A 26118-nucleotide genomic window follows, 5' to 3' on the forward strand; every position below is an offset into this window, starting at 1 on the left:
GGGAAATGAAACGATGTAGAGAAGTTAATACCAACTTCTAGCGCTAACCATCACCCACCCAAGGCTAAAGCCAGTCATTGCCCATCGCCACCAAGATACAATAAGTAAGTAAAACCTGCATTGCTTGGTATCATAGGTTAATCTTAGCATTACGCATTGCAAGCTCTGATTTAGGATATCAGACGTAATTTTTATTTACATTAATTTTGCCACTTTATGAAAATGAAGACCACCGACGGCTCAGAGGTACCACCTATCGCCTTTTGCCTTTAGCAACCGGATTTTCTGAGCTGAAACCCAGGGGGCAAAACCAACCCGGCCCTGGCCCGAAGCGTTTGCACCGTTCGTGCGGGCACGGGGCCGGGCGCTGCAGGGGTACCGGGGCGCCCCCGCCGCGGGGAAGGGCCGGTCCCTCGGCGGAGCCCGGAGGAAGGGACAAGCTTTAGTCCGCCCGCTGTAACTTTCGTTTTTACACGGCGCTGGTATGTAACCTCGCGGGGAAGGCGCTCTTTCTCATTTAAATCGCAAAGAAGCCGCCCCCGACGAGACAGGGCCGGAGGTTTCGCGCCGGCCGGCTCCCAGACCGAGCGGCCGCCGGCGGCCACGCCGCCGGGGCGGGGACCGGGGCCAGCACCGCCGCGGGCCTTCCCCCGCCCCAGGCGGTCCCGGGGACCCGCCCGCCGGAGTTGAACCCAACTTCGCCGCTTGTCCGTCCTCCGCACAGCCCAGCCGTGCCCTGCTGCGGCCAACCCCGCGCCCGTGTCGGAGGGCAGGGCGCGACCTGCATCGCCCCCGGCCCCGAGGGGCGGAAGGGGGGGGGAGGGGTGGTCGTCCCGGTCCCCCTCCGCGGGGGCGGGATGTGCCAGGCCGGCGAGGTGCCTCCTCCTCCCCGCCCGCCGACGGGGCCCGCGGCGGTGCCGGCGAGCCGGCTGCTCGGCGCGCCCGCAGCCCGCGGAGGGGGAAGAGGGCCGGCCCCCGCCCCCGCCGCGTCCCCCACCGCGTCCCCCACCGCCGCGGCAGGTTCCCCGCGCGCCCGGGGGCAGCCGCCGGTAAGAGCTGCGGGGGACGACAGTGGCGGCGGCGGCGGGGAGGTGCCCGCCTGCCCCCTCGGACCCAGCCGGGACCCCCGTAAGTGCGTGCTCGGGGGAGGCGGGGGGAGCCGGCCCCCGAGAGCCCGCAGCCCGCGGGGGAGGGAGGCGGCAGCCCCGCACCCCGAGCCGGGCCGGCGGCCGCGCTCCTGCGGGGCGGCTCGGGAGGCAGCGGGACCTGGCGCGCTCCGCCGCTGGCGCAGCCACAGCCGGACCCGCCGCGACCGGGCGGAGCCACGTGTGTCCCGCCCGGCCGGGAAACTACCCGGAGGAGGGAGCAAATTTTGCCTGGAGGAAACCAGCTCCTCTTCGCCCGTAGCAGCCAGACAGCGGCCGCCCCTCCGCCGTCGGCCAGGAGGCTGCGGCCGGTTAGAGAAGAGCTTCCTCGTTCGGGACGACCTGTCACCTGCGGCTTTGCAGCGAGGCGCCCCGAGCCAGCCCCAGCCCCGCAGCGCTAACGGGCAGCACGCGGTCCCGCATCAGCTGCCTCCCGGGCAGCGGCTCGGGGAGCAGCCGCACAGACGCCGGAGCGAGCGGACCAAAGTCAGGAACCCTGCGCTACGTGCGATAAAGTTGGTCGCATTAATGCGCTGAATAAATGTCGTGAAATGTTCTTTGCGGTATGGCTTCTCCTTGACGGTGGATATGCCCGTGGCAGTTACTTTAAGAATTAGTAATCGGTTAGTAGATTAAAGATTCCAAGCGATTAAGAGCTTTGCTGGTTTATTTTTTCCTTAAAATGTAATGTGGGGTTCTCTTGTAGTGAAGCTCAGTGAATGTTGCAAAGCAGAGGAGTTTGCCACCGCGGCTTATTTGCAAATAAAGGTCCCGATTACTAACACTTAAAGTACCGAAAGCGAAATTTGCTAATTACACATCACGCGCACGAAACCCCGAACTGTCAGATGAGTAGCGTGCCAGCACGTTTGCAGTCGCTAGCATCCCTCCCGTGTGCACATTTACTAAACGCAGCTTGCTAGCAGCGCTCGCCATACGATAAATCGTCCAGGTTTGAAATTCAGAGATACTTCTAGTGCGTCTCAAAAAGCAGCTGAACATCCACTCTTCACAATATATTGGAGAGCTATACGGAATATAAAAACGAGGCTGAGAACTGGCAGATTAGATTTACCGTTCATATCTGCTACTTGATTTCTGGAGGGAACGTGAAAAAGACCTGACGGATACGTTTAGCGATTGATTCTCCCTTCATGAGGTACAAACACAAAAAGCAAGGCAGAGACAATGCCGAAATGCATTAAACCTCAAAATCGATTACAGCCCGTCAGAAGATCTTTTAAAACAATACAAATCGTGGACTTTGGCGTAATATTTTATCCCGAAAGACACTAAATTTGCCGTGAATGCGCTGCCTTGTTCACTGGCCGGTTCACGAGAGGGAAAAAAAACCAACAAAAAAAACCCAACACAGCAACTTCTCGCTTCAGTTACAGACAACTATCAGGAGGAAAGGACAGCGTGATGTGGCGCCAAGTGTGAGTTAATGAATTTACGCCTCCGCTCCTGTAGGAGCGAGCCCGGTCCGCAGCTCCCCAGTTGATGGCTGCCCATTAATACACCTGCGTTCCCGCCCCGGCCGTGGGGAGGCAGGCGGGGATTCAGTGCGGAGCCGCACAGTTTTGCCAAGTCCTTGCGAAACGCCAGTACCCTTGGAGTTGCACCCAAAGGAGAGCCATTTCTCTGGATTTCCGAGCCACAGACGACCGGGGCGGGTTTTCTGCCAGTAACCTTCTACCTTTCTATATGTGCCTGCGTGTGCGTGTGTGTGTGTGTCTGTGTATACATATCTATCTCCTAGAGAGGGATTAATTAGCCGGGTTTGAGCTGAAAGAGGCTGCAGTGACGAGGCCAGTGGCGATTGGCCGCCCGCCTGCCTGGCCCTGCCTTTATAATTTCCACACGAGTGCATCTGGGCTCTTATACAAACCAACAGCCAGCTTCTTCTGACATATACACACACACACACACACGGCACTTTTTTCCACCATCTGATTAACCACCCTGCATACACACAGTGATTACTACGGGAAAACATAAATAAATACGAAGAGGTTTTATTATTTTGACTACTGGAAGCCTCACTGTGTCTCAGTGCAACTTTTGTTTTTCTTGCTGCTGGGGAAGGTGCAGCTCTCGATGCTTTCCTCTCACTCACGGACCCTTTAAAAAAAGGGGGAGGAAAAATATCGCCCCCTCCAGTCCCCCGCCCGCCCCCCCCTTCCCCCCCCCCCCCTCCCCGCCACACACACTTCAAGACGGCTGATCTAAAAAAGCAGGAAGAGAGCATCTGAGGAGCAGCAGCCCCAGCGCATTTTGAAAAACATTTGTTACATTTCAGAGTGCGGCAGCCTGTTTCTCCTCTGAAGTTGGCTCCAGCCTTAGCAGCCGCATTGGATCCCACAGCCTATTGCGAGACTCCGGTATACAATCCGGATCTCTGCCCCAACATGATCGCGGCCCAGGCCAAGCTGGTGTATCATTTGAATAAATACTACAACGAGAAATGCCAAGCCAGGAAAGCTGCCATCGCCAAAACAATCCGAGAAGTCTGCAAAGTGGTGTCGGACGTGCTGAAGGAGGTGGAGGTGCAGGAGCCTCGCTTCATCAGTTCCTTGAACGAGATGGACAATCGCTACGAGGGGTTGGAAGTCATCTCCCCCACGGAGTTTGAAGTCGTGCTGTACCTGAACCAAATGGGGGTTTTCAACTTCGTGGACGACGGCTCCTTGCCGGGCTGCGCGGTGTTAAAGTTAAGCGACGGGCGCAAGAGGAGTATGTCCCTCTGGGTGGAGTTCATCACGGCGTCTGGCTACCTCTCCGCTCGCAAAATCCGGTCCAGATTTCAGACTCTGGTGGCTCAAGCCGTGGATAAGTGCAGTTACAGAGACGTGGTAAAGATGGTGGCGGACACCAGCGAGGTGAAGCTGAGAATCAGGGATAGGTACGTCGTGCAGATCACTCCGGCGTTCAAATGCACGGGGATCTGGCCGCGGAGTGCTGCCCACTGGCCGCTTCCCCACATCCCCTGGCCGGGACCCAACAGGGTGGCGGAGGTCAAGGCGGAAGGCTTCAACCTCTTATCCAAGGAGTGCCACTCTCTGGCCGGCAAGCAGAGCTCGGCCGAGAGCGATGCCTGGGTGCTGCAGTTCGCGGAAGCCGAGAACAGACTGCAGATGGGCGGCTGCAGGAAGAAATGTCTCTCTATCCTCAAAACCTTACGGGACCGTCACCTGGAGCTGCCGGGCCAGCCCCTGAATAATTATCACATGAAGACTCTGGTTTCCTACGAATGCGAAAAGCATCCCCGCGAATCGGACTGGGACGAGTCGTGCCTGGGGGACCGGCTCAACGGGATTTTACTGCAGCTCATCTCCTGCCTCCAGTGCAGGAGGTGCCCGCATTACTTCTTGCCCAACTTAGACCTCTTTCAGGGCAAACCTCACTCGGCCCTGGAAAACGCGGCCAAACAAACGTGGCGACTGGCTAGGGAAATACTTACCAACCCCAAAAGTTTGGAGAAACTTTAAAGGGTAACTCTAAAAGCGGCCCGACCGATCAATCTGCTTGTTTCCCGATGAAGTTTAAGCTGCCTGTTCGAAAAGTCAAATATTGTCACTTGACAATGCAAATCATAACTCTCTTTTAAAAAGGAATATAGTTTAGGCTCTTCACAAAGAAAAGCAAGTAAGAACAGCAAGTATGGTTCCTCTTATCTTCGTCACAGTTTTGCAGTTCCCCATGGAAAAAAAAAAAAAGAAAAAAAGAAGAAAGAAGAAGAAAAAAAAAGAAATTGTGTTAACTGGAAAGGAAAATTGGCCGTAATTTAACATGATTGTGACCGTTCTGCCCAGAAATGGTACCAACGGATTATAAAAAAACCCGGTATTTTTATGTAAACCCTCTGTGAGTAAAAGCTATTTGGATATGCCACCTGAACAAAACCTAATGTACCTTTTAATTTGTATCAAATATTGTGATCTCACATTGTCTTTGAAATAGTGGATGTTGGTGTTTTGTGATTTGGTGAACAGAAGTTAAATTGCCATTTTGGATACTTCAAGGACAGTTTCTGCTAAAGAGAAGATACCATTTAAAAAGGTAGATTTTATCATGGTACTTTTGCTAATTGTCTTTTGAAGTGTCTGAACTTAACAAGTTTACATTTTTCGTTTCATATATATTGCTTGTTCTATTTCTAACATTCCATAAATATACTTGAAATGTTATTTAAATATATTCAAAAGAAATTTGGATTCTGCTTATATAATAACGCTTGAATATTGGAATTATATATTTGAAAATGCACTTGAAATACACTGGATACACCTTTTGTGATTTAGATTTTAATTTCTGTTGCTGATTTATTTAATTACAAGCTAATAAATGAAGTAAAATGCATATGGGTAAGCGTTTCAATACCGGATCAAGTTTTCTACTTGAAAAAAAAACAACAGAGGCGGCTATGCTTTTGTGAATTTTGCCTTTCTGTGGAGAGTTGCTTAAAACCTGTACAGCAGAAACCTTCAGGGCTGCTGCCTGATTTTGCATTTTGAATAGTTTTGTAGAACAGGGAAATACTGGTGGTGCAAACACATTAGAATTTAGCTCCAGATGACCATCAGCAACTGTCAGATACCGATGCAGTTGTTAAGGCAGTAACACTCTTTGAGCCGTCAGAAAAGAAACCTCTTTTCGAAAGGTTTACTCTGCAGCACTGATGTGTCTCTGCTCGGTTTTGAACAAAGCTGAGGAAACGCAACATACCCGTACAAGCAGTCGGTGTACTGAGCGAGCAGTGAGCCTGATAAAAGTAGCATTTTGGCGCAAGTAGTAATAAAGAAGAAAATAAAATTTGTAGGTGAAAGGCTCAAGCCGGCACCAATAAAGTGAACAACAACATTACTCTGACCTACAAATCCGTTATGAATGTGATAAGATTGCCAGTTGCACTCCCAGAAATCAAAACTCTGTGCTCCCAGGGCATTCAGAGGGAGTAACATGTACGTGCTTACAAAACTGCAAGCGATCCAAAAGTGCCTGTCCGTGCTGCCACGCCTGGTCCTCCTCAGTATGCATTTCTTCAAAGCGCCTTTATAGGCAAAATGCAAAATAACAACGCCGGTTTTATTTAGTACCCGAACAGTCAACAAGTGCTGAAAGGGGCCGATCGCCTGTCTAACACCCACTAGCAACTATTTCCAGTGGGTGCACTTTAGAAACCGTTACACCCAGCGATTCTGACAGGATCTCTTACCCCACCCCACCACCAACCCACCCCCACCACCACCCCCCCCGGCACTGCGAAGAAAGTTCCGAGTTTGAGAAATGACTCGTTAAAGAGAAATCACCTTATTACAACCATATTCAGACGAGGTCGCTAGCTTTTTCTTGGCAATTATTTACGATATTTCTGCAGAATAAGGACCCCCGAGGTCTTTGTAAAAGTACCTTCTCCGTTTTCTCTCTTCTAACATTTTCCAGCGCAGTAACAAAGAAATAAAGCAACAGCGATAAGAGTAACAAGAGATGCAGGCGAGAGGAGCGCCCGGTAACACACGTCCCTCCGCAGCCCCCCCCGGCAGCCCCCCGCCCTGCCCCCGCGGGGAGGGAGCCACGCAGAGGTTCCTGCTCCAGTCACGCACCCCTGCCCTGCCACGGCTGGGCTGGAGGTTTTCGCGGAGGGGGGGGGGGGGGCGGCGCTGGGGAATCGGTAGTAGTAAATGACTTCAGAAAAAAACCCAGAGCTTTCCCAGGAATCGAGCCTTGGGTACATTCCTTTTTTTTTTTTTTTTTAACCCCTAGAAAATAAGCATTAACTTGCGTTTCAGCAGTCAGAGTGTTTACAAAATGCGCCGTATTTTCTTACATGGCAACTAACTTTCTTGAAATAACGGGGTTCTCCGGTATCCTCGGAAGGGGTAAAACCCTCCGCTGCTGTGTCTCAGGAAAGCTGCGGGCTGGGGCTGCTGCTCCCTCCAGGGATTTCAGAGCAATTGGCTTAACTACTAAATCTGACCATGTTCATACAAAGGCACCGAGCGAAAGGCTGTTGGAAAACGCGCATGCTGCCGTAATAGAGGATTTAACATCATTAATACATAGCGCTTTTTTTTTTTTTTTTTTTTTTTTTTTTTAATCAAACGCGGCGAGAGGCGGCAGGCGGGAGCGGAGTTTGGAGGGAGGGGGCGGCCCTGGCGCACGTGCACCGGGACCGGCACCGAGACCGGGGACAGAGCCGCCCGCCGCACTCACCTTGGGGTCGATCTTCTTGAAGGCCGGGTCATCCTCGTCAACCTCGAAGTAGATCTCCGTGGTGGTGATGGAGAGCGTCCCCTTGGCCACCACCACGGGGGCGATGAGCTGTGCCGGCGTGCTGAGGACCACGGGGCCTGCAAGGCAAGGGCAGCGGCGTCAGGTTGGAGGCGCCCGGCCGGCCCATCCCCGGTGGCCCTTCCCCTTCCCTCCGCCAAGCCAGCGCCCGGCGAGCCCCCTAATAAACTTCGTTTGTAAACCGCCGTGTTTATTCCTGCCCGCGGTCAGCGCTTTGAACTCCGCGGTCAGGACAGAAGCGACTTTGTGAGCTCCGGGGTTGCCAGATAAATCAACCAGCAGCAAAATTCAGAGGGGTTAAAGAGTGAAAAATAGCTGCCTCTTAGAAGTAGGTCCCGTCCCTTTTCATGCCCTTTTGCTCCTCGTTAACACTATCGCTGTTTATGTGCGATAGCCGCGACACGCATCTCCGACCTGGCAGCGCGGGGTCGCCGCGGCGGCCGGGCCGGGCCGGGCCGGGCTGGCGCAGGGCAGCCCCGCCGCCCCCGCAGCCCCGCCGCCCCCCGCAGCGCCCCCCCCCCCCCCCCCCCCCAGCCCCGCCACCCCGGGGGCACGAGCGTGAGCCGTGGGTCCAGATCTCAACTCCGAGAGCATCGCGACAGATTTTTTTTTTTTTTTTTTTTTGCTTTTTTTACCTACTTCAATACCGCAACGGCTAGCATCGTTAAATGTATTTGCGGCAGGATCATTTTTATTTCAGCTTGCTGTCACTTAATCCTTTTAAAATGACTGTAACAGTGTTTCGCTCAAATACATTGCTTAACGGGGTGCTTGCACGGGCACTGAAAAGATGGGATGGGGAAAACCCGTTATAAAAGGCAGCCTTCTCCGCACACAAATTGTTAGGTTTTAATTCAGGAAAAAACTTCTGCTTTCATGCAAAAGACAACAAGGGGGATCACTTTTTCACCATCTTATCTTCAATACGAATGCAATCTACTGTTAAAGCTGACAACCTCCGTCTTTAGGAAGCTCACTTGCTCTATCGAAAAGAAAAGATGAAATATAAAACACTCTCCTAGATTTAACCACTAAAGCGTGTAGGGTGATTTGTATACACATACGTGATCACACGCATCCCCACGCACGCACAAACACACATCTGACACACAAACAACGCGAGCCCCGACACCGAGAAGCCGGGAACATCAGCTGATGTGCCTTTCAGGAACTGGCAAACCGATCCCCTCAGCGAATGCTAAAAAGGGTCTGGCTGTTTTTAAAATCTCCTCTGCCGTCAGGAAGACCTCGCTCAGATGGTAGGGAGTGCCCTCGTCCCCTTCCAGCTGCCGTCCCCGGGCACTCGCCTCCCTGGGGACCGAGGCGGCGGGTGCGCAGGAGGGCCCCGGGCTGCAGCGCGCGCCGGGGATAACGGCACGGATGCCACCTCTCCGCCTCCTCCGGCACCGCACGCACGCTTTACTACCAGACCTTGCAAGCCACGCTTCAAATTACTCGCTTAGCCCAAATTAGTCCTGTACCGGAGCATTTATGTGTCATGTTGTTAATGTTTTACTTTACTGTAACACCCAATTTGCGACCGTATTGCACAATGTTTTGTCATTTACGCTGCAAAATAAATAAAGAGGGAGGCACGGGCTGCTGTGTGTACAAGGGGAAGCTCAAACGCACGGTTTCAGTGACAGCTTTCAGCAGCCCAGCGTGGCAGGCTGGATAATATTGATACGAACTCTATTTTCTTTCATTTTATTGTTTTCCATCTCCTAATAAACCGGGGTAGCCTCTTGACCCTAGTCAGCTGATCGGAATCACATGCGTCGGGCTCGCTTTCCTGCTCTCCCCGTCTCGCCTCCATCTTCTCTCCCTCCCTTCGCGGTGAGAAAGGAGCGAGCCGAGCCGAGCCGAGCCGGGGAAGCCCGGCTGCAGGCTCCAAAGGGCAGGGGGGATCGATCCGAAACGCCGCTTTAAAGCCTCATCAATCTTCATCTAGGTTGCTCGAGTAATTACGCCCGATTCTCTTGTACGATTACAAGTGGATTTGGGTTTCTATTCCCCAGGCCCCCTCTCTTTGTGTTTACAGAAGGGGGGTCTGGGCAGACAGCGGCTCGCTGCCCTGCAGAAGCACTTGCCCTCTCAAGCGGGGCGTCCCTGCCCTCCCCTCGCCCTTCCCCGCAGTGCGGCCGGGCCTGGCGCACGGTGATGGGCTCCCGGGCCTTTGTGCGGGGAGAAAAGCGCCTTCGGAAGACACGTCCTGGAAACGACCCGCTATTCTATCATTTTAAGGAGGCGCTTGTGGGCTTTGCTGAATCCCAGAAGGAAGACCATCAATTTAATCCAATTAGCTCTTTTCCCTGGTGTTGTGCGGCTAAGATAAAAATAAAGCCACCGCTATTTCATGGTCAAAAGGCCAAAACCTAGAATCTGACATCCAGGAGAAGACAATAGGTGCATCCTGGCTAGCAAGCATGCCCGCGAAATGCACTCACGTCCTGAAGAAGAGGGCAGAGCTGCCAAAGCAGGGGATGGATGTGGAGGGAAAGGGAACAGTCAGTCGCTTCTTAGCCCCTTACTGAATGCAGAGGAAATCGGGGATTTCTGGCTGCCTCCTCATCCTCATCCCGAGAAAAGGCTCCGAGCTCCCAGACCAGTACCTTGGCATCTGCCCTGTGTTCTGCTCAAATGACACCTCAGATTTGTTGCAACATAAACATGTCAGAGGTATTAAAATGCGACAAGGAATAAGCATCATTGTACTTTCCAGATGAGGAAACGTCTGCTTGTGGGGTGTTTTTCTCTCTGGGCAAAAAAGAAGCAGAAAGCATAACAAATTATGGGATTTCGAGGGAGGGGGTGTTCAAACTAAGTTAAAAAAATTTTTTTTCAGATTTTTTTGTCCTCCTGAAAGCCCAAAATGAAAAAAAAAAAAAAAAAAAAAGGGGGTATTAACAGTGTGTCATTTTCACACTTGTCCTTTGGAAATCTCCAATTACAACTTCCAATTCCATAGCATGTTTAAGGAGCACTGAGTCTTTTTGTTGTAGCCTTCAGGGAGCAAGCCAGGCACTGAGAGAATACGAAATTAATCCACTACAGCTACAGAGAGAGAGGATTATGTTTTAATCCCCTTTGGGATAGTCTCTGGATCTTAAGGATCCGATATTAAAATGTTTACATAAAGCATAATCAAAATACCGCAGATTTTCCATATGGCACTGAGCTACCGGGAAGCTTTGGGTCTCCTTCCCAAACCCGGTTGATAATGTCATGAAACAAAAGCCGGGCACACCTGAGCCAAGAGCCGCGGGACGGGCTCATTCGCACGCGGGGACGATAACAAGCTGCGGCTACCGGCCTCGCCCGGCCCCGGGCGGCAGCGGCGGCGAGCTGCGCTTCTGCGGGGGATGCGAACGCCGGTTCCCCGCGCGGCTGCAAGCAACGGGAGCGGAGCGGGGGCCACGCTGCCCGGGGCACCGGCCGGCAGCGGCACACGGCGGGGCTGCAGGGGCTCCCCGCGCCGCCGGCCACACCGGCGCCAGCCGGCTGGCAGCTGTGGGGGCAAAGCCAACCTGTGGCTGCTCCGCCGCGCCAGGCAGCCCGGGGATTGCGGGGGGCACGCGCGCCTAGAGCGCTGGTCGGCTGCTGGGACCCTTCAGCAAGAGCGTCTCTTTTTTTAAGGAGCGTTTTGTTGCCTTTTCCCAGCTCCTCTGCAGCGGCCAGGGTGGCTCGCAGCGGAGGGGCAGCGACCAGGCGAGAAGTTCTAGCCTTAAAACCAGACCAGAAATCACTTCTGATCTACAGGTCTTGTAATCTGTTCAAATGGAGAATTTTCCGCTTTGCCTGATCCCTGTGGTCAGCACATGTGATTTAAATTTCTAAAATAAACGCTACCGCGCATATACATTTTAAAATAATATTTTCTTTCCAGAAGTAAATGATTGTGGGATTAGAAAGTCCCAGTGAATAAAAGCAGAATGCGATCTCTCCCCTCCTCTCCGCTCATTTTTGTTAGACAGAGACTTCAGTCGTCATATTTGGTTCTTGTACCTCAGCTCTTGTATTTTTTAAGTGCAAGTAAAGAAAGTCAGTGCAAGTGAAAAGTTCTATCAGGTGAAGAAGCCTGCTGTCTGCTAAAGTAAAATTGCCAGTAAAATTACCCCTCTTACAGAAAGCTCTGAAAGAGTGATATTTTGAACTTGTCATTTCAAACATTTTCATTTTCATAAACTGTCACTCTTAACCGTAAGAACTAAGGATGCATTACATTTATGAGCCTGAAAATTACACCAGAAGTATATTTGCTAAGACGATTGGGCATAATTACACTTAAGTAGGACAAGATATATGCTTTTATATGCTGAATTATGAAAACAAGCAATTTACCTGCTGCAGAATTAAAAGTAACTTTTAAAATAATGTGTTGGTGATTACTTATAGATGAGAAAATACTAGCTGGGACAAATACTTTTAAAACATACCCAATCAGTTAGACTAATTTAATCTTACAATCTATTGGTAATTATTCTGAAAAAAAGTGGTGAATATCACCATGTTTCATTTTTAGCTGACACTGTTTTAAAAGGAAAAACACGTAATCTTTTTTCATACACTGTTTAACATGGAAAAATGAATATATTTACTATGTAAACCATCAAATTTTTCATAAATCACAATTTGTAAATTGATATGATATTTAAACAAGAATTTTAAATATAACTATTAAAAATCACTCATAAGGTACCTTAACTAAGGCAACTGAAATTCTCTCAGCACTTTAAAGCCAAGTGTATCTGACACTGACTTGCATCTAAAATGACTACAAATCCTTTTACTTGAAACAATTTTTACACAACACGAAACACACACACACACACACACACATACACTTTAGTTTCTTGAAATATAAATGGCATAGCACACAAGCAGAAACAAGTATAGGCACCAGAAGCCTTTGGGAAAGTCAGAAAACTATTTCATCCAATTAACTCATTAATTTAAGACATGCACTGCCATGTAAATAACAAGTAAACAAAAGGAGTCCTAAAAAACAATTAACAGAAATTAGGGGTTTTTTTGTTCCTATTGTTGTCAAAAATCTGATTCAAACTACTCTTTAAAAAGACTCTGCAGTAAATATATTGAACTTACATGAGGATGGTTGCCCCCAATTTGTTCTCCACTATAGCAGATACAGGGAGTAACTCCTTCACTCAACACAAGGCCTTATAAGAATGTACATATACAGTTCCCTTTACATATCATTTTCAACTGTTTCAACAAAGAGAATAATTCGCACAACTTTTTGATTGCAAAAAACATAATCTAAGTCTAAACACGACTATAATCTTGTTTTTCTCCTCCCTCACTTGAGTAACAACCCCAATTCCTTTCCCCTGTTTTCAGAGATATCCAAGCTTACTTTGCTGGCTTTTTACTCTTGCACAATCATATGTTTCATATTGTGAGGGAGGGATTGATTTTTATTGTTTGTTTAAATGTCATTGCCAGTGTGTATAGCCCCTGATATCCAAAATTTTCCCCACTTTCCCCCCCTTTCCTCCATAAAGCACATAACACTACTACTAACATCAAAGATCAACTTCAATGGTCTTTTTCAACAACAATAACTAAACAATTACAGCAACTCAATTCTCTTAAGTGGTGCCATAACAGCAAACAAATGTGTTTGATTAAAAGGAAAATGTAAATAAAAATAATCTTGCATATTACAACTGTGAATAAAACAGTAAGAAATAAATACATATTTTTGTGAGATTATGAAAATAGTTAAAGATAGTGTTGCTTAAGGAAAAAAAAAAGTTATCTCAAACATATACATACTTTCCATACATTAGAATTAAGTGACATATGCACCTCCACAGGTAAAATATTACTTGAATTCCATACCTTCCTGGTCACATTGAAAGAAAAATGTAAAATAGTACTTCTTTCTGAGGGAAAACATGTTTCACAATATTCCTAGGAAAAAGTATCTCTTCGTATAGTTCAAGGCATGATAGAAAGCAACCACTTAATAGAATGGTTAAAGAATATGCAGAGACAAGCTCAACACCATAACAAAGTCAATCTTACTAGGTGTCTTCTCACAGAAGGTCCCACAGAACAATTAGCTGTGTGTCTAACAGCCTAAAGCAACTCGGAAAACAAACTTTTGCCCCCCTCTGCAGGTAAAGCTCTGTGGCTACATGAGGACCTCTGAACTGTGCTCAAGCTCTAAGTGGCTTACGTGGGTTTAGTATTGTTCCAGGACATGTTTGAGCACCAACCTGGCAGACGATCAGGTATTAATAATAATCAAGACTCCCCTTAATGATTTACAGCTGGCCAGAAACTTAAATATTTGGGATAGGGACCTCACTACTGCAATGCATACATTTGGCACTTCAAAATTAGATACGTACAGTGTGCTCTGCCTGAAGCTATACCTTGGAAGGACTGAGTAATTTAAACTGGTTTAGAAACAAAGAACTTGATTATTAAGCAGTGCATCCAGATGTGAGTATGCTACACTAAGGCACTATGACCTGCACTAGCTTCCTCCTAATTTTCAGGTAAAATTTAAGGTACTTTTTTTCAACCTAGAAAACCTTAAGTGATGCTGAACCTGCTCACATAAGCGACAGTTTTTCTCTCTGAGAGAGCCACTATAGCTGTCTATTTAATCAAAGGTAACAGAAAAAACACAACTTAGAAAAGCATATCTAATGTGGGAAGAAGAAAGGATAAAGTGGAGAGAGCATCCTGCTATAGCAGTATCCCACTGAAACAGGAACTCATTGTAATGAGTCAGGAACACAAGGGATCACATCCCAGTTGCCAGTCTGAATGAACCAAACTTGACAGGTATCTTATACAGTCCAGCTTTGTGTACCTTGTCATGCCAAAAGAGTTCAACTGATTAGAAACGAAATGAAAGATGTGAACCCTCAGCTTTCATTTCTGCTAGTCTCCATTCTGGAAAAGCTCTTCAGGATAAACTGTAAGCCTTACGCTTCTTGAGACCATAGTGAAGGGAAGTGTTATGTTCAGATAGCTTGTGATATTTTAAAGTTCACTTATTTGGTTAGTTACTCCTGTAGGTGTGTGGGAAAAATGAAGGAAGTTGTTGAATCAGCATATGACTTGCTAGGTATATTTGGAAGAATCATCTAAGATGCAATAGTTGTAACTTGAAAATTTTCTGAAAATAAAAGTATCTCAAAACACCACCAGAACCAATACAGAATGTTTTCTAGTGTAACTGTGTCTGCTGGTTGACTGCATATTTTGCTTTCCCACAGTTAGGGAGCTTCTGAAGACTCTCCCACAAATATTCTCTGGTACCTAACAAAAGGAGAACTGATGTGGCAGGCTGTGTCGTACAGGCTTTTTTCCTTAACAACCTGATTTCATTGCAGGAATTTTATTGCTTCTGAAATAACAAACTTGTTAAAGTTTGTTCAAAATGGCTTCCAGGATCAGAAGTTATAAAGATAGAGGCTGACAGAGGATGTTCATAGAAAACTTGTTTCTTTAGAAAGCCAAACTAAAAGCACTCACATAACAGGCTACCAGTGGGGACTGTCCAAATGTACTGGGTTAGGCTGCCTTTTGTACAATTTCTGGCTAATAAACCCAGGACTAACCAAACTGTCCCCCTGATTGATTTTTCAGCTTGCTTCTGTTAACACTGGTGGAAAAAAACCACACCACAAAAGCAAAAAAAAACCCAAATCCTGTCCATAGGTCAACAAAAGTGCTCACTTTAAATATAGGTACTGTTAATACAGTTCTGGATACATTCCTGCCGCTTACATATGTAGGTCTGTCCCTATATGCTCTTACTACGATGACAGAGATTTTTACATGGGAATCAATTGCATAGTGAAGATGAAATAAGGTGCAGAACAGTGGATCCTGGCTCCTTACATATAGGCCTTTTTTTCTGCAGTCTCTGTCCTATACATCAAATAGCTCATCAGCGTGACCTTTGATAAGCTAACCAGTTCCATCCAGGGTGTGGTACCTTGGGACCAGGGAGAAGCTGCAGACCTGTGCACTAGGCGAGTGTTCAGTCATAGGCTCCATTGCACAGCCTTGGAGATTTCAAGTAAAAAGTTTTGCAAGTTATGGAAAATAAATACAAATTAAATAGGCTGATATGAGTGGACAGTAAAAGCACATGAAGCACTCTCAGAGCCGTTCATAAATGGAAAAGAACAAAGTTTGAATTGATTTAATTTTAAAGCTTGGAAAGCAGGAAATCCAGCTGCCATTTTGAAAGTTGAAGATGCTCAGAGTGGGGTGCAATAAGGTGCAAACAGACGGGCTCTTCAAATCTTATCATATGTGACTGTCAACCAACTTATAAAATACTAAGCTATTTTGGACAGTAATGTAGAAAGAATGATTAGAATAAACACTGAGACATCTAAAAATAGTATGCTATAGAAACTGTGGGGCTTTTTTTTTGTTTTTAGTGTGAAAGCCAACTGCATATCAAAAGTATAACTGTTTCCAGTTTATGCCTGAATCTATACTCTAAATTAAACTCATACAAATATGTTTTTCTTTTTTATACTTAGACTTGAGGATCAAAAGCTGAATATATAATAAGCAGAAACTATGGAAATCTGGTTGAATTAAATTTCCTTGTTTGGAAGTACAAGGCTTGTGTGGTTATGTGTCTACCATAAAAAGGGAAAAAGAATGACTCTTCTTCCACATTCCTGTCCCTTCCCTAAATAAGCAACCCCCGCAACGAAATTCCTATCTCGAACTCTAATTTGGAAGAAAAATGGAGTTTGAGGGGAGAAAATTATTCAGTAGTACGTGCTGAATTCAGTGAATAGTTTCCATTGAGAAGCCTGAAAAACTAGGAGAAATATTAAGACTTTTTTTAGTGTTTTCTAATGAAATCGATATTTGTTATTTAACTGATGTATTTGTGTGTGCACGTATACATACATACTTTCTTAAAGAAAAAATATAAAAGATGGAAAAGCTTAAGGTACTTTAGCCACCTCCAAACAGAGAGAAAAAGTGAAAGAAAATGCAAGAGAGAGGAGAGAGAGAGAAAAAATAGGGCTGGGGGGAAAGGAGAATAACTACTACCTCTGGCTCTGGAAGCCTCAGAGGTACAAGCTGCTGGAGTCTGGGAGAGAATTATTAGGAAGCATCACTGCATACTTGCTACAGTCCTTCCTGAGCTTCCCCTGTGGTTGCTCCTTTCTGACCTCTGGGACCCCCCCAGCCCATCAAAGTCACTGGTGGAGGGATGGCAGCTGCTGCAGTAGGAGAGCGTGTGATGGGCAGCAGGGCTCTCCCAGCCTCACAGAAGAGGACCCACCAGGGAGGGAGGAGAAAGGTTGGAGGGTGAAGACGGGACCACTCTTGGAACCACTGTCATGCTTTGCTCTCCAGGAGTTGACAGGGATGAAGATATTCCTTCAACACCTGCAGGGTAGGCTTTGGTTGCTGCTGGAGACAACATAATGTGCTATTGGGTCCTTTCTTTGAATCCATTACTCTGACAGCAGATAATGCAGCACAACTTTCTCTGGTTGGTCCCAAATAAATGATGGGGGTTTTGCCTGCAAAACCTAATAATTTGAAAATCTGTCTTCTCAGTAGAGGCCCAATTTATTGTTCTTTTCTTTAATTAAGAAAATCTATTGTTTGTCCAACTCCATTAACAAAAACAATAGAAATGATCTTACATACTTCAAAATAATTTTAAGATGAGAACAGAAGGAAAAACAAGAAAAGATGCCCCTCCATTACTCCTTAAAAATAGGTAGAGAAAAAGTACTGACCAGCTTTGCTTATCAGAGATTGTTTACACTGGTCAACTCTTGTAAAGAAAATTCAGTGTCAGATTTTCATAATAAGAAATATTACTGTAACTAAATGTGTATATGTATAAATATTAAATGCATTTTATATTTAAAAAGATGAGTAAATCATATTTAAATTTTCCATCCCAAATACTTATTTTGTGACCTTTTTGTGGATGTAGATGCAATTCCTTGGTGTGTTAGTGTTTTAATTACTGCATCTGGCCCTGTGCAAGGCTTCAAAATAATTTCAAAAGTGTAAATGACTCCTTTGTTTGAATCTGGAATAGAAAGTTTCCCTTAGGGCTAAATTATTTACTTTTTATTATTATTATTATTTTGGTACTGTTACACAGTTTTAACTGTAAATCTGTGTAGTAGTAGAACTTTTGGCACTATTCCAATTTCCTCTAATGACAATGTCATGTTTTTTTCAATTCAAAATTGCTGAAAATTGTATTGATTTCTGTTAGTTTGTCTGAAATGAGACAAAAGGCTTACTTTGCATAGGCCACAAAACAGATGTTGATAGTGTTTGGTTACCACCAGTCTTGTCTGGACTTCAAACATGACCTGGAAGTGAAAGGTCTTATATCTCATTAATAATAATACAAGCTGTCAAATCCTCATGACCTCGCACAGGGCAGTAAGTCAATACACTCAGCACACTACCAAGAAGTCTGGATAGAGGGCTTATCACATTTAATCCTCAAGCCAATGTGGAATAGCCACCCATGCTGGCTTGGATGGAAGGTCAGCCTTGTTTAGTAGTAGCAATGCTGCTTTCTAGAAATATCTCTATGCTGAAGTTCAGAGTTGGTAAAAGTTAGGGCAGTGCTGGGCTGCTGTGTCTCACTCACACCGTCCTGGCACATTTGCATTGTTTCCTAGGTTTCCTTCCACCTAGGGACAGATGTACAAGAAGAACAGAAGATTCGTCGTGAAGGTTAAGATATGTTAAGAGTAAGATGCATTAAAGGCAGTTAGGTGCTTTCCTTGGGTTTATTTGGATGAGATGCTCAGTCTCCTCGTACAATGGAGTGAATAACATGTATTTATTCTTGCAAGACTGTTGTGAGGCTGTAATTCACCGTGGCTTATGGGATGTCAGATTCTGAGTTGACTGAGCCCAGGCAAATAACCAGACAGATGCCTGCCAAAGCCTTTTGTTTTCCTAAAATAACCCAAAGCCTTATATCCTCCTATCTTTGTTTCCTTTTTCTTTCTAGAAACTACTCTTTAGAGAGCAGTAAAAGACTTTGTCAGGGATACTTTGATTAGCTGGGACCTATTTGTTGTTGCCACCAGCCACATGACAAAATAGCTGAAATGTGCTCCAGTTACAGAACATGTATCTTTCAAAAATGTCATTAAGGCTAAAATCTGCTTTCAGATGTGCACAAACAATTCTCATCAAGTCAACTGCAACTTCACAACAAAGGGAAGAGAACATATTTCTAAAATGTAAAATTCATAAAACCTGAGTGGTTCAACATTTATTCTGGTGTTTGCCTTTTTTTTTTTTTTTTAATGACCTATTTTAGAGCAAGTGGTGCTTTGAAATAAAAAAAGTTTCGTGAAAGAGTATTAATTATCTGTTAAAACATATTTCCTTTTGAGAATGCCAGCTTACAATATTAGAATAGATCCACATATTTTTCATTTTGAAAAAATCACCTACTAAGCAGAAGACAAACTGTTAGCGAATTTGCATTCTCAGGTTCTTAAAAGAAAATGTAAGTATTTAAGAGTCTTACTGTAGCATTAGAAAATAGAAAAGGAAAAGAAAAAGGAAAAAGTTAGTAATATTAACTCACTACAGTGGATTTGATTGTATGAACCACAGATTCACAATATATTAGAAAACAAAATTGACTGGTCTATCTCAATCATTAGTTCTAACAGAGATGTGACTTGCCTCTTGAAGTGAACAGTCTGGGAAGAAAAGGAGCTAAAACTGAAACAGAAAAATTTAAAATACTTTAATACATAAATGCTAAAACAAGAACAACATCTTTTGATAACTCATACTGTAAGACAGTTAAAGTACTGCTTTAGTTAAAAATCTCGATGCAGACTTAAAAGTCATAATTCTAAGACATAATAACATGGAATCTGATTTTTATATTTTACTAAAATGCTACTTAATATAATGAAATCTGACCAACTGCCATTGCAACATATGGAATACTAAGATTATATAATAAAATATTCAGACTATAATTATTTAAAAATTCTCCATCCCATATGTAATTTATCAAAGTGAACTTTGCATTGATTTGTGCCACATGGTTGATGAAAAACTATAAAGAGTCTCTGGAACAAAAGGTATGTACAGATAACTTTGTACGAACAGTCTCAATCTGTTTCAAGCTTTCCTTTTTTTTGGTTTTAACTTCACAAATCAAAATATTGTAACATTTATATTCTCTTAGTTAAAAACTTTCTAAAACCTAAGGCCTCATCTTTCTAAAACGTGCCTCAGTTTCATGGAATAAACTATGTTTAATTGTTTTAGTTAAATGTGGACGATCTTAAATCAATTGAAACCTGTTTTATAATGATTTTGTTTAATTCCTATCCCTTGCTGAGACAACCCACATCATTGTAAACCAGGTTTAAATTGATTTTAGCTTTAAAGTTAAATTGGAGGCATATCTGAATATAGAAATTCCTATGTGTTATTCCTCTATGAACAGTAACTAGATATAAATGATGCTGTGATATACCATAACTTGATATATCTCAAAGATTTCCAGTTCACATACACTGAACCCATCTAACTCTTTAGCCTACAGTGTAGCTGTATTCGAACCTGCTCTTCAGAGCTGTCAGAGGTGGTTCTAACCATCTTAAGCATAAAACCCACCTCCCTTGCCTACTGCTTTTCATGATTTCAGTTATTCGACTCAAGTTTCAGAGTCACATTGTATATTCTGAAAACTGTGGAAAACCTTGATACCATTATATGCAAAATCATGCAGCAAAACAGAGGGCATGGAGGGACTGGTTTTTTCAGCAATGGGTAAAATTTACAAAAGACACACACGATACCATGTGTGACCATTAACTCTCAAAAGCATTTCATCTCCAAAAATGAGCAAGAGTCGAGTAGCAAAAGCTGCAGTTAATCTAATAGTAAAAATGAGGTAGTGGAATGTGGGTTCTTTTTGACAGGTTTGCAGGTTTTGGTACACATATAGAAGCATTAGCACATCATCTCACCACCCTTGGAGGCACCCTGCATGCTTTGTTAGTGTTGGTAGGGAGCACAAAGGCTAATTCTGTTAGGACAGACGTCCTGTCAATATTTCAAAAGTTGATTTGTTTCAGTTTCTGTAATTTCTGTTTTCCTAATACAATATCTCCAAATTTCTATAAACTTTAAAAGCAGAGGACTAGAATTACTGTGCCATGTCCTGAAGGAGAACAGGATAGCATATATGTAGTGATCTCTAGTAATAGGCTACATTGCACATTAATACTTAAGGATGCATTGAAATACCAGTTTTTTGCAGAGGGATGTAGTTATAGGGGTTGTATTGCATCAGTGTGTTTGAACGAAATGGCAGTGTTGGGGCATATATAAGAACTTCATAGCTGACTGAGATTTTCCAGACAGGGCAAGAATTCTGCATGTCCACTTTGCAGTTCTAATTAGTATTTCAGTGTAAATGCACACTGCAGCCTTTGAACTACAGCTAGTGTATACATATTTGGTTGGAAGTATTGTTCTTAGGTATAAGAACTTAGCCAATGCAGTCCCAAGTTTTCCTTCTAAAGCAGAAAGGGACATTGATCAAATTATTGCACTAATCATCCTGCTTGATGCGCTGTTTTATTGGCTTAAGACAACAGTGTCTCAGCAATGGCTAGCTGCAGATTGAGAAAGCAAGCAGATTGACGTATCAACTGTGATAATCATGTACTGAAGGTTACTCCCAAACAAAAGCATTTACTTCCCCTGCTCTGCTGTGCTTTAGTTTCAAAGTATGAGACTAACTTCCATGTAGGAGTTTTTTGGGTTTTTTTCTATTTGTTTATTTTTTCCCCCATTTGTTTATTTTTTGTTTTGCTTTGACTTTTTTTTTTTTTTTTTTTACCATCCATTTATGATCTTTGCTACAAATTTCAACTATGGCATCAGAGGAAAATGCAGGAGCAAAGATAGCTATTTTAAACATTCAGTTATGCAGAAAAAATCCTGAGACACCACAAAACTACCCCTTAGTGAAGTAGTTTATTAAAGATTTTCCTAAGTAACTTAACCTAAAAATGTTATACTGCATTTCACAGTTCTCACATTTTTATCTCATCTGAGAGAAGAGTGCATTTTCAACTTTCCACATGCCTTTCTTTCCAGACTACTTTCCCAGGAAAGGTAGTATTGGCTCAAGACAGAGCTGTAACAGAACCTGCTAGAAGGTGGATAAAAGTGAGACCTCACTGCATACCTTCAGCCAGGGAGAAAGGTCTACAAAAGCTCTCAGGTACATATTCACAGAGGATTCATTCCCAGCTCGTATGCTAACTAACAAAGTTCACAGCTGGGTTACATTCTCATTCCCTTGTTTACAACAGGCAACTTTTTCCCTGGCTGTGACAGATGGGTTGAGATACTGCAGATCCCCCTTAACTCCATCACTGAGAGAAGTGGGTGCCAGCAGGAGCACACGTGTCTCTCCACAAGCTGTGTGGCACTTGGGATCAGGTCATGGCACACAACCGCATGCTGACTCGCAAACCCCTGAGTTGTGGAATTAGTACTCTTTTCCATTTTAACAACAACAACAACAATAATAATAATAATAAAAAATAGAGACACTCCACAGTGATTTTACAGAATTTTCAACAAGTCATCACAGGCAGCAATAAAAGTACTTTGAGGTATTGCTATTTATTGCATCTCTGCTGAAAGACTGTGCAATAGGCACATGCTTTGCAATCAAATTCCTGTAGTTCACAGAAGTAGGGCATCATATTAAATCTAGAACACAAAGAATCTATTCGCACTGTAATTGTATGCTTAGCTGTCAATATTAAGACACCAACCACAAAGGTTATGAACTAACAAGTTTAAAAGAGCCTTTTGGCTCATATCTTAGTTGTGATGAAAAGTATAATTACCTGCAAGGTTGTCAATCTCTTTCTCTTGGAGCAGGCTAACAGCATCATCATCTCCTTCCAGCATAAGCTCTGTTTCTGCATTCTGATTTACCACAGCTTGACTTCGGAAAGTCTTCTTTGACTTCACTACATCCTCTTCGGTGCCTAAAAAAGTTGGAAATGCTGTGAATTTAGCTGAATAATTTTTTAAATATAAAACAACTAGTCAAGTAGTAAAAAAATACAGTATAGATCTTTTTTATTGATAAAGGGAAAGAACATTTTCTAAAACTTTATCAAAATTTACAAAATAAGCAGCCTTATTCTATCTTTCAAAATATATCTTGAATAAAATACAAATTTTTTCACAAAGACTCTCCTGCTTTTAATAATTGCCATTTACTTTATGTTCAATTTGTTCCATTAATTTTATACCTGCAAGAAATTCAGCAAGGAGTTTCTCTAGCGTTTTTGGTGTCCTGACTCTGATTGACCTTTGAGAGCTCAAACCACCTACTCTAAATAAAGAAGCTGTTTTTAGGAATTCAAAATCTGTCATGATTTTTGTTTTAGAGATGGGGGGGGACAGGATGGTGAAGTAGGATATGGGTTATCTCAATATACAGTAACAACAAGGTAGCCTATGCAGAGATTCAGAAAAGACTGAAAAAAGACAAGCACAGTAAGGGAGTTTTGGTGTGCATCTCTGTGTGTGTTTCTAAGATGCACAATAAAAATGTTGGTATATAGACATGTGCCAATTACCTCAAAGGGCTTCACAGGTAAGTCTCACCCTTCCTTCTTGCCTACAACCAACTTTTTCTATTCAGACTGATGGTTCCTTACAGCAGGGGATACACCTTCTTACACTTTGAGAAGGTCCAACCAATGCTTGCCAGGATTAATTTGCATGATGTAAAAAATTAATCATAGTGTGGTCAAATGATAGAATCATAAGTAGCTTTCATATCATAAATAACTTTAATGTTACTGTTTTGACATTGCCATGGTATTTGTTTCTTAGCTGGGGAGAGGTCATCAGTTCTATTTTCAGTACTACAGACTCATAGTAGCCTTAGGCAAGAAAGCTTTCTATTTTTTTTCTAAACAGAAAACTCTGCATCTTCACCTTGGACCATACAGGATCTGGATACCTCTGGTTCTGCCAGCCAAGAAATAAAACGCAAATGTAATCTCTCCTTTCTGTAGGATAATTTGGAAATTTTCTTCCTAGTAACCTACAGAATGATGGGTGAAATCTGAGCAAAATCAGGTATGTGTGGATTTTGTTTGTCTTCACAGAATCACAGAATGGTCAGAATTGGAAGGGACCTCTGGAGATCATCTGGTCCAACCCCCTGCTAAAGCAGCTTCTCCTAGAGCAGCTTGCACAGAGTCACATCCAGGCGGGTTTTGAATGTCTCCAGAGGAGACTCCACAGCCTCTCTGGGCAGCCTCTTCCAGTGCTCTGTCACCCTGACAGTAAAGTTCTTTCTCATATTCAGAAGGAACACATAATATATGTTACAGTTTGTGCCTGTTGCCCCTTGTCCTGTCGCTGGGCACCACTGAAAAGAGCCTGGCCCTGTCCTCCTGACACTCGCCCTTAAGGTATTTGCAGACATTGATAAGGTCCCCTCTCAGTCTTCTCTTCTCCAGGCTACACAGGCCCAGCTCTCTCAGCCTTTCCTCATCAGGGAGATGTTCCAGTTCCCTCATCATCTTTGCAGCCCTCCACTGGGCCCTCTCCAGTAGTTCCCTGTCCCTCTTGAACTGGGGAGCCCAGCACTGGACACAGCACTCCAGATGTGCCCTCACCAGGGCAGAGCAGAGGGGCAGGAGAACCTCCCTCCACCTGCTGGCCACGCTCCTCCTGATGCACCCCAGGGTCCCACTGGCCTTCCTGGCCACCAGGGCACACTGCTGGCTCATGGGCAACTTGCTGTCCACACTGCCTGAACGTACAACATGATGAATACTATTATGGCAGATGTAAAATGATGAGGTAAAGCCCAGTAAGACTCACGGCCTCACATGAATACAAGGAGAACTAAGAGGAATATAGTAAGCAGACAGGTTAGTGAAGATAGATGCATGGAATGGAACTTCTGCCAGGTAGTTTTGTTATTACAAACAGCAGGGAAGGTGTTACGATTTTATCTCCTACTCTTATATGAGCCTTTTAATTAGTTTGTGCACAAGAGAGTCACACCATATAAATAAAAGTGCTGGAGGCATATTTTTCTGTGAGTGTGTTTACTCTGTTTGAAGATCACTGTTAGCATGCCACTTGATACTGGACTCTACCACAGCCTGAGACAATCTCATGTTTTACATTGCCTAAGTTAACCTTTTTTATACTATTGCTATTATCCCAATTGCTATTTCCGAAACTACAGAGCAGGTAAAGACAAACAAACAAACAAAACCCCTGCATTTTTTTCACCAAGCCCAAAATTAAGGACAGCAGCTCTAGTCTTCCTGTTTGTTGCTTTTTCCATTAGGACCATACTGATACTAATAGCGATTAGACAACACCAATGTAAAAAAAAAAAATATTTATATATAAAATACACTGTATTTTGCTGTGCTCAGTTATTAGGCTGTGATCATCACCTCACTTGCATAGGTTACTACTTAGTGCAAATAACTGTAATTATTTACCCAATTTAAAATTGAACCAAGTAACTAACAGGTGGGAAAGTTTTCAGTATTATGTCCAGGGTTTGGTTTTTTTTTGTTTGGTTTGTGTGTTTGTTTTTAGGTTTTGGTTGTTTTTTTTTTTCCTAAGTCACGAAAAGGAGTAGGAATTGTAGAAGTTTAGAAAAACACAAAGGAGTTATGTGTTGTAACAGATCTTCAGTTTTACCAATTCAGAATTGTCCTGAGTATTTAATCACTAGATCAGGATCTTGTTACACTTGTGTTTACTGCAAGGGAGTTTAGCATCATTTGACACAAATAATAGCTCCTGCTGTGAAGCATTTGAAGTTGAAGGAGATTCGGCCTGAGATGATCTAACATGATGGAGGAAGGAAGCATGAAAATATTGTTCTCTTCGTTTTTGGTAGTTCTAGTGAGTGTTACAAAAGTTTCTGAGTTTTTATAAAACGTGATAATCTTCAAATAAATTACTTCAAAAGTACTAATTTGGAATAATCAGTCAACCATTTCTGTACTAACTGGTTAGATCAGTGACAATCCTTTAAAATTATTTATGCATTTTTAAAATTACAAGAAAAAAAGTTCCAAGTCTGAAATTATTACTAACAATCAAAGTGCATCAGAAGAACCTAAAATTTAGTGTATTTTAAACCCCTTGTGATGAGGGTTCCAGTTACCAGATTGCAGAAATATTGCCAGACACCGATGTAAGAAACATGGTAGAGTAGAAAGCATTAAATAAGTTTGGCAAATTTGGAGCTTAGCAACAAGACAAATGTTTCTAAAAGCCATACTGTTTTATAGTATTAAACATACATTTATCTAAAAGAAATATAGTAAATGGCGCCTCTTTGTTTTGATGGAAAAAAGCTCTGGTTTGGCTGTTGTTTAAATTTATCACTTTGTTGAGCGCACCTCAGTTTTGCTGTACTGTACCAAACATTTATCTAAATGAAAGTGTACGAGACCTGGAGTTGCCCTTCAATCACTATATCCTTTATGAATTAGAGTTCCATTTATCAAAATTACAGCAAGAAGAGTAAGGTCTCACAGGGCTGTCTCATTACAAGGCTTGTAAACACTGTCCTTACAAAGAAATGGTTTAACACCTAACA

At 43.8% G+C, this 26118-nt stretch overlaps 2 protein-coding genes across 7 annotated transcripts in view; one reads left to right on the top strand and one right to left on the bottom strand.

Moving 5' to 3' along the window:
• NBEA (neurobeachin) overlaps positions 1–26118 on the bottom strand; it is a 506742-nt gene that overhangs the window by 141290 nt on the left and 339334 nt on the right. For all 6 annotated transcript variants that reach the window (XM_040584007.1, XM_040584004.1, XM_040584003.1 and 3 more), the window contains 2 exons: positions 22361–22504; positions 7362–7498 (listed from right to left, as the gene is read on the bottom strand). In XM_040584007.1, coding sequence (XP_040439941.1) covers positions 7362–7498; positions 22361–22504 — 281 coding nt within the window. The remainder of the gene's footprint in view (positions 1–7361; positions 7499–22360; positions 22505–26118) is intronic.
• MAB21L1 (mab-21 like 1) lies at positions 851–5507 on the top strand. The gene has a single exon (XM_040584010.1). The coding sequence runs from the start codon at positions 3557–3559 to the stop codon at positions 4634–4636; it is 1080 nt and encodes a 359-aa protein (XP_040439944.1). The 5' UTR covers positions 851–3556; the 3' UTR covers positions 4637–5507.

Source organism: Falco naumanni, chromosome 2 (genome assembly GCF_017639655.2).
Source record: "Falco naumanni isolate bFalNau1 chromosome 2, bFalNau1.pat, whole genome shotgun sequence".
In the NCBI taxonomy this organism is placed as follows: domain Eukaryota; kingdom Metazoa; phylum Chordata; class Aves; order Falconiformes; family Falconidae; genus Falco; species Falco naumanni.